This window comes from Miscanthus floridulus, chromosome 15, assembly GCF_019320115.1.
Source record: "Miscanthus floridulus cultivar M001 chromosome 15, ASM1932011v1, whole genome shotgun sequence".
NCBI lineage: Eukaryota > Viridiplantae > Streptophyta > Magnoliopsida > Poales > Poaceae > Miscanthus > Miscanthus floridulus.
This window is the reverse complement of record NC_089594.1, coordinates 67,287,389-67,305,002: the sequence shown is the minus strand read 5'-3', so window position 1 is coordinate 67,305,002 and position 17,614 is coordinate 67,287,389. Positions and strand designations below refer to the sequence as shown.

The following is a 17,614-nucleotide window of genomic DNA, read 5'->3' as shown; positions in this document are numbered from 1 at the left end:
GGAGATCTCGCGTAGCTCTACAACATTTGTTACTACCTCTTGTGGCAAAACTAAACGGATTCGGAGTTAAGAGGGGACAAAGATTGATGTTTCCGTGTATTTTTGCGGTAGTATTGGTTACTTCCTTCAGGATTGAGAAACGAATGGCGTCGTGGCCGACCACAGCCAGGAGAGCGACGCCGCGTGCGCCTTGGTGACCTCCGGGACCGCGTCCTTGACGTGCTCCAGATCCTCGATGCGCGGCTTGGCAGACTGGCGGTGGTCCCGGCCGTCCGGGCGTGGCGTGCCACGGCGGACGCGGAGATCCCGTTCCCCTGGAACACTAGCTTCGTTGGACGCGAGAGGGAGCTGCTCGACGTGGAGGCCATGCTGTGCAGCGACGCTCCTGCTCATGACAAGGTCGCTGGGAAGAGGCCGATGCCTCTGGACGGTTCCATCACCGGGGCGTCGTTTCTACATGGCGTGGTCTACATCTCTGCCGCGTCCGGCGCCGGGAAGACGGAGCTTGTGCTTGAGTTTGCACACAGGCACGCCCACGAGTACAAAAAGGTCCTCTGGGTTCACGGCGAGGCAAGGTACCTGCGCCAGAGCTACCTCAAGCTCGCAGATCACTTGGGCATCGCTGTCGGCGACAATGTATTGCAGACGACGACGACAGAGCGGGCCAGAAGCCTCCATGGGATCGAGGGAGTCGCTATTGAGAAGATCAACAAGGAGCTCACCCGACTGGTGGGATGGCCGGGCCATTAAGGAGCTCCTGCCCCGTGGCGGCGGGCGCACGCATGTCATCATCACGACGCGGCTCCCCAGCCTGCAGGGGGTGAGGGTCTTCGAGCTAGGAAACATCGATGCATCTCATGAAGGGCGCGCACATGTTTAGAGATGAGGACTTGGCTGTACTTACGGACATCCAAGCGAAGGTGTGCAGCGTGCCTCTAGGCCTCGCCCTCGTCGGCTCCATACTGTCCGAGATCGCCGTTAGCCCAGCCGAGCTCCGGGAGATGATGAGGGACGAGCCGCACCGGGCGCCGACGTGGTCACCCAAGGACGACGCCGCGGTGCGTGACAACCCAGGCCTCGTCCAGCTCCTGGACGCGTGCTTCACGCTGCTACGCTAGGAGACACCCGCCGGGCTTGGCAAGGTAGCCGAGAGGCTGCTTGAGGCCAGCAGCTTATTCGCGCCGGTGCCGATCCTGACGGCGATGTTGATACACGCCGCCTGCGCGTGCGCGGCCGGGAAGACGCCGTGGAAGCGCTTGACGCACGAGCTCCGGCGATGCTGCACCTCGCCGCGCGCGCCACTGGAAACCGGCCGCGTCGAGCAGAACGCGCTGGCAATGCTGCTGCGCCTTGGGATCGCCCGGCGGAGCACGCGGGCCAGGTGTGTCTCTGTGCACGGTGTGTTCCGAACCTTCGGCCGCAAGATCGGCTCTGGCCGAGTCGCCCGTGCCGTCGTGGAGACCATCGCCGAGCAGGGTGGGGGCGCGGCGCAACACGCCGACGACCACACGTGGGCGGCGTGCCTGTCTCTGTTCAGGTTCGAGGCGCCTGACGTGTCAGTGGAGCTGCCGCCGTCGGAGCTCGCGCGGTTCATCACGCGCTCCGCGCTACCGCTCGCCGCACGCTGCGTGACTGGGTACTCTGCGTATGGCGCCGCGCTCGAGCTACTCCGGGAAGCCACCGACGTCATCCTCCAGGCCGAGGACTTGTACATCGGCGCGCCTCGCCGGATTAACGATCGCAAGTACGTGGCGATCGACCCGAAGGTATACAGGGAGCTCGCCCAAGCGAGGGCGGAGCTCCTCGTGATGCGGGCAAGGATTATGCTGAGGGCCGGAGAGCGCGCCATCGCCGAGGACCACTGCCTGTCGGCGATTGGCCTCCTAGAGGTAGCCTACGGCGACTGCCACCCTGAGACGCTGGTGGCCAGGGCTTTCTTGGAGCAGGCCGCAAGCGAGGGCAACACAGAGGAGCCACGCGGCGTCGCTCTCCTACCTGTGGTCGGCCACGACGCAATTCGTTTCTCAATCCTAACCAATACTACCGCAAAAATACACAGAAACATCAATCTTTGTCCCCTCTTAACTCCGAATCCGTTTAGTTTTGGCACAAGAGGTAGTAACAAATGTTGTAGAGCTACGCGAGATCTCCAACTTTGCTTAAAGTGCCAAAGTCTAATTCGGCCTGGTTGGAGAGATACAAGCTTCCAAAGTGGGGTGGCGCGGCGCCGTCCACCGGCTTCTGCTCGCGCGCCCGCGGGGCTGCGGCTGGCCTGCATGGCCACGGACATCATGCCACGCCAGCACGAGAAGCCAACGTGGAGAGGTATGGGCCTAGATGATATGGCGTACAAAGTTTATGGATCCAAAAAACCACTTTGGAAGTTGATTGACCTAACCGAAACCTCCTCACAAGTTAATGGACCTCTGGTGCATTTAACTCATTAGTTTATATTCATGCCGTTTGTTCTTGCCATGTTTGATGTGTTGAGCTGATTTTAATGACTAGTTTATATTCCATTGATTGTCGACCTGATACCAACTGGTTTCCACCCAGAATTATTTGCCATCAACATGAATTATGGCTTGTTTGGATGATCGAGCTAGAGATAGTTACTAGTTGGGTTAACAACTAGCTCAAACTAGCTAAGATTGGCTAGCAAGGTGACATACAACCGTTGAAGATCTGGCCAACAAATTAACCCACTTATTAGCCCTCCTGTTTAAATGCACTATAACTAATTTTAACTAATTTTTAGTTAGCTAGCAATTAGTCTTTGTATCCCGACATCCTCTTATATGCGTGCCTCTCGGCTCGGTTTATAGTCTCAGTGCCTACTGAGAGTGGTGGTAACATATCTATGTACATTATTCAGGAAGAGAAATGGAAACAAACTGTACCTAGCAGCCTAGCAGTGTGCCACCGGTTCTTGCAGAGGTGGGGGCTCATGGTTTAGGAAATTTGGTCGTCCAGCGGCGTTTGATGGCGATGGTGGCCTTCCAAGTGCATGCACCCATGTGTGGCTGCATCCCAGGGTTTACGCTTCTTTTTTCTTCTCTTTTTGTGTTGACAAAACACACCAACTAAACCTCCATGATTCTGTTCAATTCCTGGATGGATAATCCAAGAAACCAAGTTGACAAAGGCACCGTGAAAAATAGATATTTTTGGGGAGGATAAGGATAGTAAAGTTCTTTGCGGAAAATATACAGACTCTACAGGAACAAAGTACCATCTTCAAGTTGTAGTAGCCGCCGGTTGCAGATAGCTTAAACCTATGAATGACTATGCTCTACGAACCGCTAAGTTTCTCATGGTGGAACATATCTATTTATGTTTAAGTCTTAAACTTGTTATATGTTTTTGCAATTTTTTTCTAGAATTGTTCGAGGAAGAAACAACGATATTCATTAAGTGGTAGGCAACCTATCCATCCACATTGGGACACCTATGATTTCGTCAGTTTCAAGATTTGCCATATCTCAATTATTCATAGAGGTAAATATGCATGTGTATATATTAGGGCTAGTTTGGAAACTCAAATTACCTTGGGATCCCAGACTTTCTCACGGCCAACAATCCATGGGAATGAATAAATAACTTAATTCTCTAGTAGGGCTTTGTATCCCTGGGTTTGCCTCCCCTTGGATCCAAATTAGGTCTAAGTGTTTGTGTATGTATCATTTGGGGGAAAATGATTCTGCATCAGCATCAACCCCAATTGCAAGAACACTTGCATGGATATTCTTTGATAATCCAATGGAAGTTGTTATTATTCGTATTAATGACGATGAATTCTCATGATGTTTATCCTTTCTTTCGGAAGTCATTTATCATCTTAAAATATCTCTTCATAAAAAAACAAATTCCTCATTATCTTAGCACTTTATACTATTCTCCACCTTTAAAGATACGAGGAAATAATTTTAATAGTGCAGCATTTTAACAATGTTATTTGCTGTTATTTCTCATGAACAAACCGTAAAGCAGTTGGAAATTTTGATATATACCCTCTACCCTCTACGTGGTAACTATTTTTTTTAAAAAAAATCTAAAACAAATCATGTGCCTCTAAATTGTGTGACACGTTTTTTTTGGCACATGAATTTTTGAACTCTCAATTTGTTGAGTTAATTCCACATATCTCCGATTTTTTTATATTATGCAGCACCCGTTCAATAAAACTGCACTACAACTTTAAAAAAAACCGGATGTAGGCTCATCCCAACAGAATGTAGTCCATGGTTCTATGCCTATTTGATGACAAATGGACCCGCAACTGCTTTTAATGAAAATTTTAGTTCCTTGCTATACGTGCCTAAAGGAATAAATGTTAGTATTTTTCAATGGTCATATGAAGTTGTACTCCCCTGTCTCTGAATAAGTAGATTCCTAACCTAAGAATTTGTCTACAAATCAATAGGTTCGGCCCATTTATTTCGCTTGGACTCTGTTAGCATTTACAACACCCCTTCCTATTTCCCTCTTTTTCACCAACGCAGCCCCTAAGGGCGTCTGCAACAGCCCGGTCAAATCGCTGACTGAGATGGCATGGAGCGTAATAAAGAAAGAAACAAAACTCATTAGCTGTGACATGGGGACAAGTAAACAGAGACCCGACGTTCTGCGAGAAAGTGTGCGAGACTAGCGCCGAACTCGTCGCTGGCGATTGAGATTTCCGTTCTCTCAGCTCCACGTAAGAAATCGGGAGCCTCCCGTTGGGGACCCCCTGAGTGTGTGTAGTAAATGATATAATAGCATGCAACTTGAAAATAACCGATCAGATTGCATCTACTCCGATGAATGAAGGGTAGTATGATCTTTTCTCATCATACTAATCTGTTATAAACTTATTAGGAATCCATTTATTTAAGACAGAGAGAGTAGTACGGTGAGGATATGAACCATAGTACGTGCTCTCTTCCCAGCCAGCAACACAGAGGGCTACTTTGATACACTCATTCTCATATACTCCTCTCAATCCCCTCCAATCCCTATGGAAAATGATAGATCCAAACTAATCAGAAAGGGAGTGTATTCTGAAGAAATTGAATGGAAAATGATAGATCCAAACTAATCCGAAAGGGTGTGTATGCAGAAGAAATTGAAGTGCTAGATGGCATTCTCCATGTGGCGGCAGAATGATCTAGCAACCCAATGATCCTTGAGACAGATTATTGCAGTTCAGTTGCAAACATGTTGATGTGCTGTGATTGAAGAACATCGCACCTCATGACCTCAAGGCTCTATTCTCTGTAGCTTACAACGCAGCGGCTACAGCTGCAAGAACCTCAAAGGTACATGACAACATAATTGAGGAGCGGCAGCGACAACGACAACCGCTTTAAGCTGCAGCGAACAGGATGCAAGTTTGCAGAAGAATGTCTGCAAGGAGAAGGAGAAGAAGGAGATAGAGTGCAACTATGTGGCTCATAAGATCGAGCAACTATTGAAATCGTCGGTTTGTGTGGGCAGATTATTGCTCACAATTGTAACCAAAAGTCTCACAGCTGAATCGATGGCATGCTTGTTTGCGTTGGAGTCAGCGCAGCGGGCAGGCATCTCCTGGATTGAGTTAGAAACGGATTGCAGCCAACTGTGGGAAGCGATCACGTCACAGGCCAGGGATATGGCAGGAAGGAGTCTTTTTCCGAAGTATCCGTGAGCTACTAGCTGATCATTTTCTTTGTAATAAAGTCTTAGCTTCGCCACGTTCCTCTAACTCCTCTGCGCACGAGACTGCTAAGGTCGCTTTGAGATGGGACCCGGGTCAATCCTTGGTGTGGGATGATCCCCTCCCAGATTTTGTAAACAATTTAGTAGCTCGCGATTGTGTGGAGCTTACATCTGTTAATGAAAGGCCAGGTTGTGCTCAAAAACAAAAAAAGACTGGTGACAATTAATAAATCTCTCTTTTTTCTTTAAAAGGTATGAATATGGTAGAAATCAAAAATCGCCACAGGAAAAATAAACCAAAAGAGCGCCAAAAATATCTCGCGGGCAGGCACATCGGTCACCAACCACGCAGCGCAGAGCGGCCCGATTACGGCCCACAATGTATCAGCCCACTCGTGCTCTCTAATAAGCCCAAGCCCACAACATCTCAGCCCACTCGAGGTCCAGGGCCAACCTGCTCTTCCCGCCACGCCGCCCTCTGCCTTCCCGCCAAAAACCCTCCTCTTATTCCCCTCTTCCCGCCGTTCCCCCGACCATTTTGCCGCCTCCCCACAGCCGCGCCCCCGCTCTTCTCCGCCTCCCACCACCTCCTCGCCGCCGCCACCGCCGTTCCAATCACAGCCGCCGGGATGAAGAACCCCGACTTCGCTGCAGACAAAGGTACGTCTTGCTGTGGCGACATCCTCCGGAACCTCCTCGAACCGTTTCTTCGTTTGCCCCTGCAAGGTTCCAGAACATTCTCTGACGGCGCGTCGGTTCTTGGTGTTCGATTTTTGTGCCTGCAGCGCTCGCCAAGGACTTCCTGTCCAACTTCGCCGGTCCTCACGGCGAGCCCAAATACCTGACCATCCTGGTAACCATGATCTCTTCCCCGTGTGTTCTAGGGTTGCCCTTTCCAGATCTGTTTTTTTTTCCTCGCAATTTCACGCTGATTTCTCTCTGTCTGGTTGCAGCAAGATGTCGCGAACAGGAAGATACGCGCGGTCCAGATCGAGCTGGATGACATGTTCCATGTACCAACTCCTCACCACCACAACATTCAGTTCCTTTTCTTTTGCCCCCCTTTTACCAACTTTGCGGACGCAAACATGTGATTTTGGGTGCAAAATGTTGTTTCTGGTGTGCAGTATAAGGATATCGACGAGGAGTTCTTGCAGCGTGTCACTGAGAACGCGCGGCGCTACATCGGCGTCTTCGCGGAGGCCATGGACGAGATCATGCCGGAGCCCACAGAGGCGTACACCGTCGACGAGGACAGGGACATCCTCATGACGCAGCGTGTGGATGAGGGGGCCGACGGCGGCGCGGACGGCACGGACCCGCTGCAGAGAATGCCACCAGAGATCAAACGGTTTTTGTAAGTGGCTTTGTCCTAAATTTGTCGTGGTGAATGGTGAACTGATTCCAATAAATTGGTTAAACAAAATAGATGAGCCTGTGGTTATGCTCCAATGGAATTGAGAGAGTATTGCACTGCATGTTATGAAGAACATAAAGCATATTACTGCTTGTTACTTCACAATTTAAACTAGCTTTTCTTCCTCTGATTTTTCTGTAAATCTAACCATTTCATCTGGTTTGATAGAACATGTTAGTTCGTTAAAAAAAAAAAGATAGAACATGTTAGGAACATTAGCCTCAGATGACTCGAGGGAATATAAAATATCCTGCAAGCTTGCACTTTTGTGGATATAAGGATATTGGATTACTGTTATACTACCATATAATATTTCTGCCAGATATGAACATTTGTGTCTCACATTCTTGCCAACACTATCTGCCCCTCCAACTGGAACTGCACTCCAATAATTTTCGTGTCTAACCAATTATCGAGCTCTGTTGATGTTTATCTAAAACTGATCTTATTTTGGCATTGCAGTGAGGTTTACATCAAGACATTCTCAAAAGCGACTCCGCTCACCATTAGGCAAGTAAAGGCATCCAACATTGGGCAGCTTGTGAAAATATCTGGGATTGTTACTCGCTGCTCGGATGTGAAGCCCTTGATGCAGGTTGCTGTTTATACATGTGAAGAATGTGGATTTGAGATATACCAGGTACTTGATCTCATTTTAGGCTTCCTCTTTTAATAATTTGGCTCTATATATCGACATTGTATGATAAATGTGTTAAGGTATATTAGTCAAGGGTATTAGTGTAATCTCCTAGTCTAGGGTTTCTCTCCTGTGTCCCTCATCTCATGTACTCTATATATAGTCCCCATTAGGCCTCAATAGTATCATCCAGTTCAGTCTCCCTTTACTCGTAACAAAATGATCATAGAGCAGTGTAGGATATATACTGAAAGACGTGGCTAAATGCACTTCTGTCTATACTCAGTTGCAACAACAACAACAACAAAGCTTTTAAGTCCCAAACAAGTTGGGGTAGGCTAGAGTTGAAACCCAGCAGAAGCAATCAAGGTTCAGGCACGTGAATAGCTGTTTTCCAAGCACTCCTATTTAAGGCTAAGTTTTTGGGTATATTCCATCCTTTCAAGTCTTCTTTTATTGCCTCTACCCAAGTCAACTTCGGTCTTCCTCTACCTCTCTTCGTGTTACTATCCTGGCTTAGGATTTCACTACGCACCGGTGCCTCTAGAGGTCTCCGTTGGACATGTCCACACCATCTCAACCGGTGTTGGACAAACTTTTCTTCAATTGGTGCTACCCCTAATCTATCACGTATATCATCGTTCTGAACTCGATCCCTTCTTGTATGACCGCAAATCCAACGCAACATATGCATTTCCGCGACACTTATTTGTTGAACATGTCGTCTTTTCGTAGGCCAACATTTTGCACCATACAACATAGCAGGTCTAATCGCCGTCCTATAAAACTTGCCTTTTAGCTTCTGTGGTACCCTTTTGTCACATAGGATTAGATGCTTGGCACCACTTCATCCACCCTGCTTTGATTCTATGGCTAACATCTTCATCAATATTCCCGTCTCTCTGTAGCATTGATCCTAAATATCGAAAGGTATCCTTCCTAGGCACTACTTGACCTTCCAAACTAATATCTTCCTCCTCCCGAGTAGTAGTGCCGAAGTCACATCTCATATACTCAGTTTTAGTCAGATGTGAAGACCCTTGCCCATTTTTCACTACACTCGGGCGCCAATGTAGCGTGCCACTAAGGAAGCGACGGCCCGATACTTGCTCACTTGACACCATGCCTAGATCGCGACACGGCGCGTCACCAAGGGGGTGCCGACCCTACCCTTGCCCATTTAACACCATACCCGGGTTCGGATATGGCGCGTCGCTAAGAGGGTTACGCCCCAACAGTTTTCTTTCAGGTTTCATCTCCATTAGAATGGCAAGATTTAACACTGGCTCGCCACGCCTATCACAACCCTCCTCCTTTACCAGGGCTTGGGACCTGCTATGTTGAGACAACATAGGCGGAGTTTGTCTATACTCAGTTGCATACTTAGAATTTTGTCTCTGGTCTAAGTTCTATTTGTTTTGAATTTGGCAGGAAGTGACTGCTAGAGTGTTTATGCCCCTCATTGAATGTCCATCTCAACGATGCAAGCTGAACAAAGCAAAGGGGAATCTAATCCTTCAACTGCGTGCATCAAAGTTTTTGAAATTTCAGGAGGTGTTAACCTTTCTTCACAATCTGGTCAAGCAGGACTATCTTTCTTCATTGAAAGGACCAGCCAAAGTTTCATCATATTTTGGATTCCACTTCCATATAACAACTACGCTGTCTTGCAGGTGAAGCTTCAAGAGTTAGCAGAACATGTACCAAAAGGCCACATTCCTCGTTCTCTGACTGTTCATCTAAGAGGAGAGCTGACTAGAAAGGTAAAGCAAAATAGTAGCTTTCTTGCACTTTGAGCAGTTTCCTTTGAGTTGCTTTGCAGGTTCTACTTTCCTGTTGTTATCACCATTTGTGTATCAATGTACTCTACAGTTTAGCTTCGAAAGGAAGTTGCTTTTAGATTTATGCTTTTCGTTTATTCAATTCACTAGCTAAATGCTCTCATGAGAATTAAGAACTCACTAAAGATACTCTGTAATGTAACCAAGTACTAAATGCTATCATGAGCAGGTTGCACCTGGAGATGTGGTTGAGATGTCGGGCATTTTTCTCCCTATGCCATACTACGGGTTTAGAGCGATGCGTGCAGGATTAGTTGCTGATACTTACTTGGAAGCAATGTCTGTCACCCATTTCAAGAAAAAATATGAGGAGTAAGTCATCTAGGTTTCATGCTGAGCAATCCATTTATCTTCTGCAGCTGTCTGATAGCGATTGCAAAACTGTTGCAGGTATGAACTAAAAGGTGATGAACAGGAACAAATTGACCGATTGGCTGAGGATGGTGATATCTACAGTAAGTTGGCAAGGTCCTTGGCACCTGAAATATTTGGCCATGAAGATGTCAAAAAAGCACTGCTGTTACTACTTGTTGGTGCACCCCATCGGAAGCTTGCAGATGGTATGAAGGTACGAATGCTGCTAGGAATCAGTATGATGTCATTTCCATGAGGCTTTGTTCTGTCCAACTGTTCACATCTCAATATTGACTGAAATGTAAATGTACAGATCAGAGGAGACCTGCATATATGCATGATGGGAGATCCTGGTGTTGCAAAGAGTCAACTTCTGAAGCATATTATCAATGTTGCACCAAGAGGAGTGTACACCACTGGACGTGGGAGCAGTGGTGTTGGTCTTACCGCTGCCGTCCAGAAAGATCCAGTAACAAATGAGTTTGTCCTCGAGGGTGGAGCACTGGTAAGACCAACACCACCTTATGATGGCATCTTTTACTGTATCTCTCTTTTCTACTGAACTATAGGTGTATACGTGTGTGCTTTTCACAAGTATGTATATGAACTTTACTCCAATCCTGACTACAGCTATTGAGAAAATATGTAGTTTTTTCTTTTTTAAATCTTTCAACAGTTGAGATTTCGTACTTATATTACTGGTAAATCTTCAATTTCATTCTTGTTTCGAGCTGTCTCTTTAGCACTACAAACTGTGCTAGCACCCCCCAAAAAGGGTTCATTTGGTCCAAATCACAGGCATGCAATCTTGCTAATAATTAATCTCATAGCACAAAATCTTGGGTTCCAGGTACTGGCAGATATGGGCATTTGTGCTATAGATGAGTTTGACAAGATGGAAGAGTCAGACAGGACAGCGATTCATGAGGTAATGGAGCAGCAAACAGTTAGCATTGCCAAGGCTGGCATCACCACCTCTCTTAATGCGAGAACTGCAATTCTGGCTGCTGCAAATCCAGCATGGTAAGTTTTGATATGAATATACTTTTCTCCACGGGATAAAAAGAAAATTTCATCAGTTGACAATGGTAATTGCCTTTAACTATTCAGGGGAAGGTACGATATGAGGAGGACTCCAGCAGAAAATATAAATCTACCTCCAGCACTTCTGTCTCGTTTCGACCTCCTTTGGTTGATCCTGGATCGTGCAGACATGGAAACTGATCTTGAAATGGCAAGACACGTTGTTCATGTGCATCAAAATCTTGAATCACCAGCGCTGGGGTTCACACCACTTGAGCCATCTGTACTCAGGCAAGGACACTATTCCTCGAGTGGCAGTGCTCATGTTCACTTAATTTCAATTTCATAGTTGAATTGCTCATATTTTAATTGGAAGTTCCAGAAACTATAGAACCTGAAATACAGATAAAATCATTGTGTAGTATCTTTGCATTATCTAATACTTGCTAGTCTATAATCTTTATCTGTCCACAGAGCATACATATCTGCTGCTAGAAGAGTCATTCCTTCTGTTCCTAGAGAGCTCGAGGAATACATTGCAACTGCATATTCCAGCATCCGCCAAGAGGAGGCAAAGTCAAATGCACCAACCTCCTACACAACTATCAGGACACTTTTGAGCATACTCCGTATTTCTATTGTAAGTAACTTAACTGTTTTCCCTTCACAATACCATATGAAAATATCTCTTTAAACATGATGCTGCTTGCCTATTTCAGGCCTTGGCAAGACTTAGGTTTTCAGAAACTGTGGCTCAGAGTGATGTCGACGAAGCACTGCGACTGATGCAAATGTCCAAGTACTCGTTATACTCAGATGACCGCCAACGGTCTGGCCTTGATGCAATATCTGACATATATTCTATCCTGAGAGACGAAGCTGCTAGGACGAGCAGCATGGATGTGAGATATGCTCATGCTCTTAACTTGATCTCCAGAAAGGTACAGTTTCTACTTCTACATACACATACTGGTACAGGTGCACAAATTAGTATGGCCTGATTGCTGAAAAATTGGCTGGTGCTAAAATGTCTGTGTATCACAGGGATACAGCGAGGCTCAATTGAAGGAGTGCTTGGAGGAATACGCTTCCCTGAATGTGTGGCAGATCCATCCAAGCACCTTTGACATCCACTTCATCGATGCCTGATGCAGAAGCCGATACCGATCACCTAACATTTGATCATGAGCCAAGGAATGGAACATCAAGAGTTTGTAGCTTCATGATTCGTGACTGGAGGGAGGAACACGTCGACTGAAGCCTAAAGATTTAAAAGTTCTAGTGATAGTGAACAACAGCCCATTTCATGATGTCAATGATGTAATGCTGAGCAGAAGCCTATCTCAATTGTACTAGTAGAGCCATTCTTGTCTGACTTATGAGTAGCTTGTTTTTCTGGCTATTTCCTTGTGACACTTGACAGTTGATACTAAAGTGGATGCCCTGCCGTGTTTCCTTATTGCTACTGATATAGTTGTATCAGTGCATTTATGCCATTGTTTTGGCATCAAGAGGCAACTAGCACACCACAATCTCGTAAGGTTTATCAAATTTACTGGTAAGGTTTTATGCTTTTGGTTACCAAGGACAAGGGATTATTTCTGCAAAAAAAAGGATGGATTTTTTAGTGGGGACAAAACTCTTTGGCTGCTATTGGTGTTTTTGGTTCGAAGTCATCGTGGAATAGATGAACCATGTAAGGGTCTTTCTGGAAATTTTGGTGGGATGACTTGAGTCAACATTCATGTTTACACTAAACAAGTGCTTTTGATGAATGTTGTGATGGATCCCCATTCCATCCCTCAAAACTAAACAAGAAAATAAATGGTTACCATCCAACTCAGACCAAGGTACCATTGGAAAATTGCTAAAATATTGCAAAATCAAGAAGCATCTAACATAACTCTTGAATGATTACAAGTTAAACATACCACAAAACTTTCGAGGAATTAGTCAACCAATTTATCCTATATTCAGAAGAAACTCAACTGCAGCTGCTTTCTTGAAAACAGAAATATACTATAGCAGTTGTTAGTCGCTGAATTCTCACTCTTGGTAGTAGGAGAATTCTTACTCTCATCGAGAGAGGATGACACTAGGAGTTGGGGCAATTTTCTTGTCTATTTCTCACACAAGCTCACACAAATGCCATACCAACCTGAGGGGTTGGGGTTACATATTTATAGGTTGCTAGCCAGCCAAGCATATGCCAAGATGCTAGTCTAAGATGCTAATATGCTGTCCTAACTAAGATGCTGTCCTAAAAACAGAAAAATAGCCACAAGGACCATGACCATGTGAGCATCATAGCCCCACAAAGACCAGCCACACATGAGACTTATCCATCATTCTCCCCCTAAATCTTGTGCGTCGTCTTGTGGGAGAGTTGAACCATCCCGGTCCTGGAGCAGAGCTCAAGGAACTTGATCCTCCCAAGGGGCTTGGTGAGCAGGTCCGCAAGCTGGTCCTTGGTGTTGATGTAGCTCGCCTTGATGCTCCCTTCCTCCAAACAGCCTCGGATGAAGTGGTACCTCACCCGGATGTGCTTGCTGCGTTCGTGGAACACGGGGTTCTTTGCCAGGGCCAGAGCGGACTTGCTGTCCACCCTGAGCTCCACCGCTCTAGTGTCTCTGTCGAGGAGATCACCAAGCAGTCGAGCAAACCAGAGCGCCTGAGTCGAAGCGGTGGAGGCCGCTATGTACTCGGCCTCGCAGCTGGACAGGGCCACCACCTGCTGCTTGACCGACTGCCAGCTAACAAGGCACTTGCCGAGGAAGAAGAGGATCCCGCTCGTGCTCTTGCTGGTGTCGATGTCGCCGGCGTGGTCGCTGTCGCTGTACCCGACGAAGTGTGCCGCCCCAGGGCACCTCGGGTAGTAGAGGCCGTGGTCGAGAGTCCCCGCAACGTAGCGGATGATCCTCTTCACAGCCTGCTGGTGCTCCGTCGTCGATCGCTGCATGAACCGACTAACGTAGCCGACGGAGAATGCCAAGTCCGGCCGTGTGTGGGCGAGGTAGCGAAGGCTCCCCACAAGACGCCGGTACTGCGTAGCGTCCACCTCCTCCGTCGTGCTGTCGCGGCTTAGCTTCAGCCTCTCCTCCATCGGAGTGAGAGCTGGGTTGCAGTCGGTGAGCCCAGCTAGCTCAACGACGCGCTTGGCGTAGGCGGTCTATCGAAGCGTGATCCCAGAGTCATCCTGGTGTACCTCGATTCCCAGGTAGAAGGAGAGAGGCCCCAGGTCACTCATCTGGAAGGTGGCCTTCATCTCTTCCTTGAATGCCGCCACCTCCGTGTCCTTAGTGCCGGTGATCACCAAGTCGTCGACGTAGACACCCACCAGCAGGGCATTACCTCCATTGCCCCGTCGGTAGATGGCCGCCTCGTGCGGGCTTTGCTCGAAACCCATCCCCTTTAGCGTGGAATCCAGCTTGGCATTCCACGCCCTCGGTGCCTGCCGCAAGCCATAGAGGGCCTTGCGCAGGCAGAGCACCTTGCCCTCCTTGCCGGGGATCGCAAATCCCGGCGGCTGGTGCACGTAGACCTCCACCTTCAAGTCGCCGTTAAGGAACGCCAACTTGACGTCCATGTGATGAACACGCCAGCCCTCCTGGGCAGCTAGCGCAAGGAGGAGTCGCACGGACTCCATCCGTGCCCGCAAAGGCGTCGTCGAAGTCGACCCCCTCCTGCTGCACGAAGCCTCGTGCCACCAAGCGAGCCTTGTGCTTGACGATGGCGCCGGCTTCATCCCTCTTCAACTTGTACACCCACTTAAGGGTGATCGCGTGGTGACCACGAGGAAGGTCAGCAAGCTCCCAGGTGCGGTTCTTCTCAACCTCATCCATCTCCAACTGCATCGCGGCGCGCCATGCCGCGTGTCTCTCGGCCTCTGCAAACGACCGAGGCTCGCCGTCGTCACACGCAAGGTGCAACTGCGCCTCCAGGTCGTGAGGCACCGGTCCCGGCACCGGCTGGTCGCCGAGAAGGTTCTCTACCGTACGGTACCGCAACGGCTCGCCGTCGTGGTACGCGTCGACACGCTCCTCGTCGTGAGAGAGCGGAGTAGCGAGCTCAACCAGGCCGTGCTCGACACGAGCTGGTGGTGGAGTAGACGTGCCCGGAGTGGTGCCTGTCGGTGCTGGAGTGCGTGGCGTTGCCGGCTGTGGTGGAGCCGGCGAAGAGCTCATCGCAGCCGAGGTCCTGGCTGGAGAGCGTGGTGCTATCGGAGTAGCAGGTGCCGGGGTCGGTGGAGGCTCGGAGACTGGGGTAGACACGCTCGCCGAAGAAGAACTGCCTACTCCCCCAGCTCCCTCGAAGTGGACGTACTCGATAGTGAAGTCGTCGTACGTCAGAGCCGAGCCGTCGTCCACTGCCTTGTCCCACACCCATCCTCGCCCTTCGTCGAACACAACGTCGCGCGCCGTGCGCACACGCTGTGTCTTCGGGTCGAGGATGCGGTAGGCCTTCGAGCCCTCCGCGTAGCCGATGAACACTCCCGGAGTGCTCCTGTCGTCGAGCTTGCTGATGTGGCCAAGCTCCTTGGCGAACGCGAGGCAGCCGAAGACCCGCAAGTGGGAGACCGCCGGCTTGCGCCCATGCCAAGCCTCATACGGCGTCCTGCCGTCGAGCGCCTTGGTAGGCGAGCGGTTGAGGATGTAGACAGCCGTCACCACCGCCTCTCCCCAGAAGACAGCCGGCATCCCCCTCTGCTTGAGGAGGGCCCGAGCCATCCCCACAACCGTCTGGTTGCGCCGCTCGACGATGCCGTTCTGCTGCGGGCTGTACGGCGCGGAGTAGTGGCGCTGAATGCCCTCGTCAGCGTAGTACGACGCGAATTCAGCCGCCGTGAATTCGTCGCCGTTGTCGGTGCGCAGCACGCGCAGCTTGCGGCCGCACTCCGCCTCCGCAGCAGCCTGCGCGCGTCTGATGGCGTCCGCAGCCTCTCCCTTGCTGCCGAGGACCATCACCCACATGTAGCGGGAGAGGTCGTCGACGAGCAGCAGGAAGTAGCGTCGTCCTCCCGGTGTGGCCGGTGTCACCGGGCCACACAAGTCCCCGTGCATGAGCTCGAGCCTCTCCTTGGCTCGAAAGCTCGCCCACTGGGGAAAAGGGAGTCGCCTCTGCTTCGTCAACACGCAGACGTCGTAGAGCTGCTCCACATGGTCGAGGCACGGCAGGCCTCGCACCATCTCCGTGGCACTGAGCCGCTTCAGGGCCTCAAAGTGAAGGTGCCCGAAACGCTCGTGCCACTGCCACGCCTCGTCGTCCCGACGAGCAGCGAGACAGAGGGGTTGTGCCACCTGCACGTTAAGGACGTAGAGTTGATTTACGCTTCTGGATACCTTGGCAAGAAGGCGACGACGACGATCCCAAATCCTCATGACTCCATCCTCAACCACCACGCGCGAACCGTTCTCATCCAGCTGTCCCAAGCTGATGATGGAGTTCCTCAACGCGGGGATGTAGTAGACTCTGGTGAGCAGCCTGTGCTCACCAGACACGGCGGTGAAGATGATGGAGCCGACGCCCTTGATCTCCACGCCGGAGGCATCCCCAAACTTGACAGAGCCTCGGACGCTAGAGTCAAGCTCGGTGAAGAACTCCCGTCGACCGGTCATGTGATGGGTGGCGCCGGTGTCGAGGCACCACCCGTTAGTCTTGTCGTTGCCGGAGCTGTCGCCGAGGAGGGCGTGTGCTTTTGGCTCGTCAAGGTGGAGGAGAGCCGCTGCGGCCGGTGCCGCTGGAGGTAGCTCGATGCTGGCATGTGCCATGAACAGAGCCGGCTCCTCCTCCGCCTGTGCGACGTGGGCCTGGCCGCGTCGTGGCTGTCGACAGTCCTTGGCCCAATGGCCAAGCTGGCCGCAGTTGCGGCAGGCGTCGTCTCGTGTCGGCTTGTGCCTGCCGGCGGCGCCGCCCTGGGCGCCTCCGCGGGCATCACCCTCGGCACGTCCTCGCGCCCCGGCCTGGGCGTCTCTGCGCGCCTTGCGTGGCTTGCCACGCTTGCGGCCGCCTGTCGTGGAAGAGGGCTCCCCCTTCCTCCGGTCACCTTGGCTGGCAAGCCACTACTCCCGAGTGAGGAGGAGCTTCCCGCCAGTGGTGATGGGCCCCGAGAGGGACTGTGGCTCATCGCTGTCGACGACCTTGAGGCGACCTATCGCCTCCTCGATCGACATCGTGGAGAGATCCAGCAGAGACTCGATCGAGCGAGCCATCTGCTTGTACTTCTCGGGGACGCAGCGGAAGAGCTTTTCGACAGCTCTCTCCTCGCCGTAAGTGTCGTCGCCGAACTGCACCATCTTCTGCAACAGAGTGTTGAGACGGAGAGCAAAGTCATCAACGTCCTCACCTGGCTTGAAGGCCAGGTTCTCCCACTCCTTGCGAAGTGCCTGCAGTGTGGACTTGCGGGCGCGGTCGCTGCCGATGCGTGCCGCAGCGATGGCATCCCAAGCCTCCTTGGCAGTCCGCTTGCTGGTAAGCGAGAACTGCATCTCGGGCGGGACTGCAGCGATGAGAGCATCCAGCGCCCGTCGATCTAGGTCGTAGTCGACGTCGCCATACCGGACTGCCTCCCACATGTGCCGCACCTGGAGCTTTACCCTCATCACCGCAGCCCACTCGACGTAGTTGGTCTTGGTGAGGGTAGGCCACCCACCGTCGGGACCGACGTCC

The 17,614-nt window shown here is 50.4% G+C and overlaps 2 protein-coding genes across 2 annotated transcripts; both read left to right on the top strand.

The window, feature by feature from the left end:
• The first annotated feature begins 1,202 nt into the window (after nt 1-1,202).
• LOC136507589 (uncharacterized) lies at nt 1,203-2,956 on the top strand. Its single transcript, XM_066502262.1, has 2 exons — nt 1,203-2,000; nt 2,876-2,956. The coding sequence occupies exons 1-2, from the start codon at nt 1,203-1,205 to the stop codon at nt 2,954-2,956; spliced, it is 879 nt and encodes a 292-aa protein (XP_066358359.1).
• Nucleotides 2,957-5,897: 2,941 nt separating this feature from the next.
• LOC136508588 (DNA replication licensing factor MCM7-like) lies at nt 5,898-12,407 on the top strand. Its single transcript, XM_066503299.1, has 15 exons — nt 5,898-6,336; nt 6,462-6,529; nt 6,630-6,689; nt 6,804-7,033; nt 7,556-7,733; nt 9,162-9,284; nt 9,404-9,493; nt 9,741-9,883; nt 9,962-10,139; nt 10,239-10,430; nt 10,776-10,948; nt 11,036-11,239; nt 11,423-11,588; nt 11,668-11,889; nt 11,993-12,407. The coding sequence occupies exons 1-15, from the start codon at nt 5,931-5,933 to the stop codon at nt 12,095-12,097; spliced, it is 2,538 nt and encodes an 845-aa protein (XP_066359396.1). The 5' UTR covers nt 5,898-5,930; the 3' UTR covers nt 12,098-12,407.
• The last annotated feature ends 5,207 nt before the right edge of the window (nt 12,408-17,614 follow it).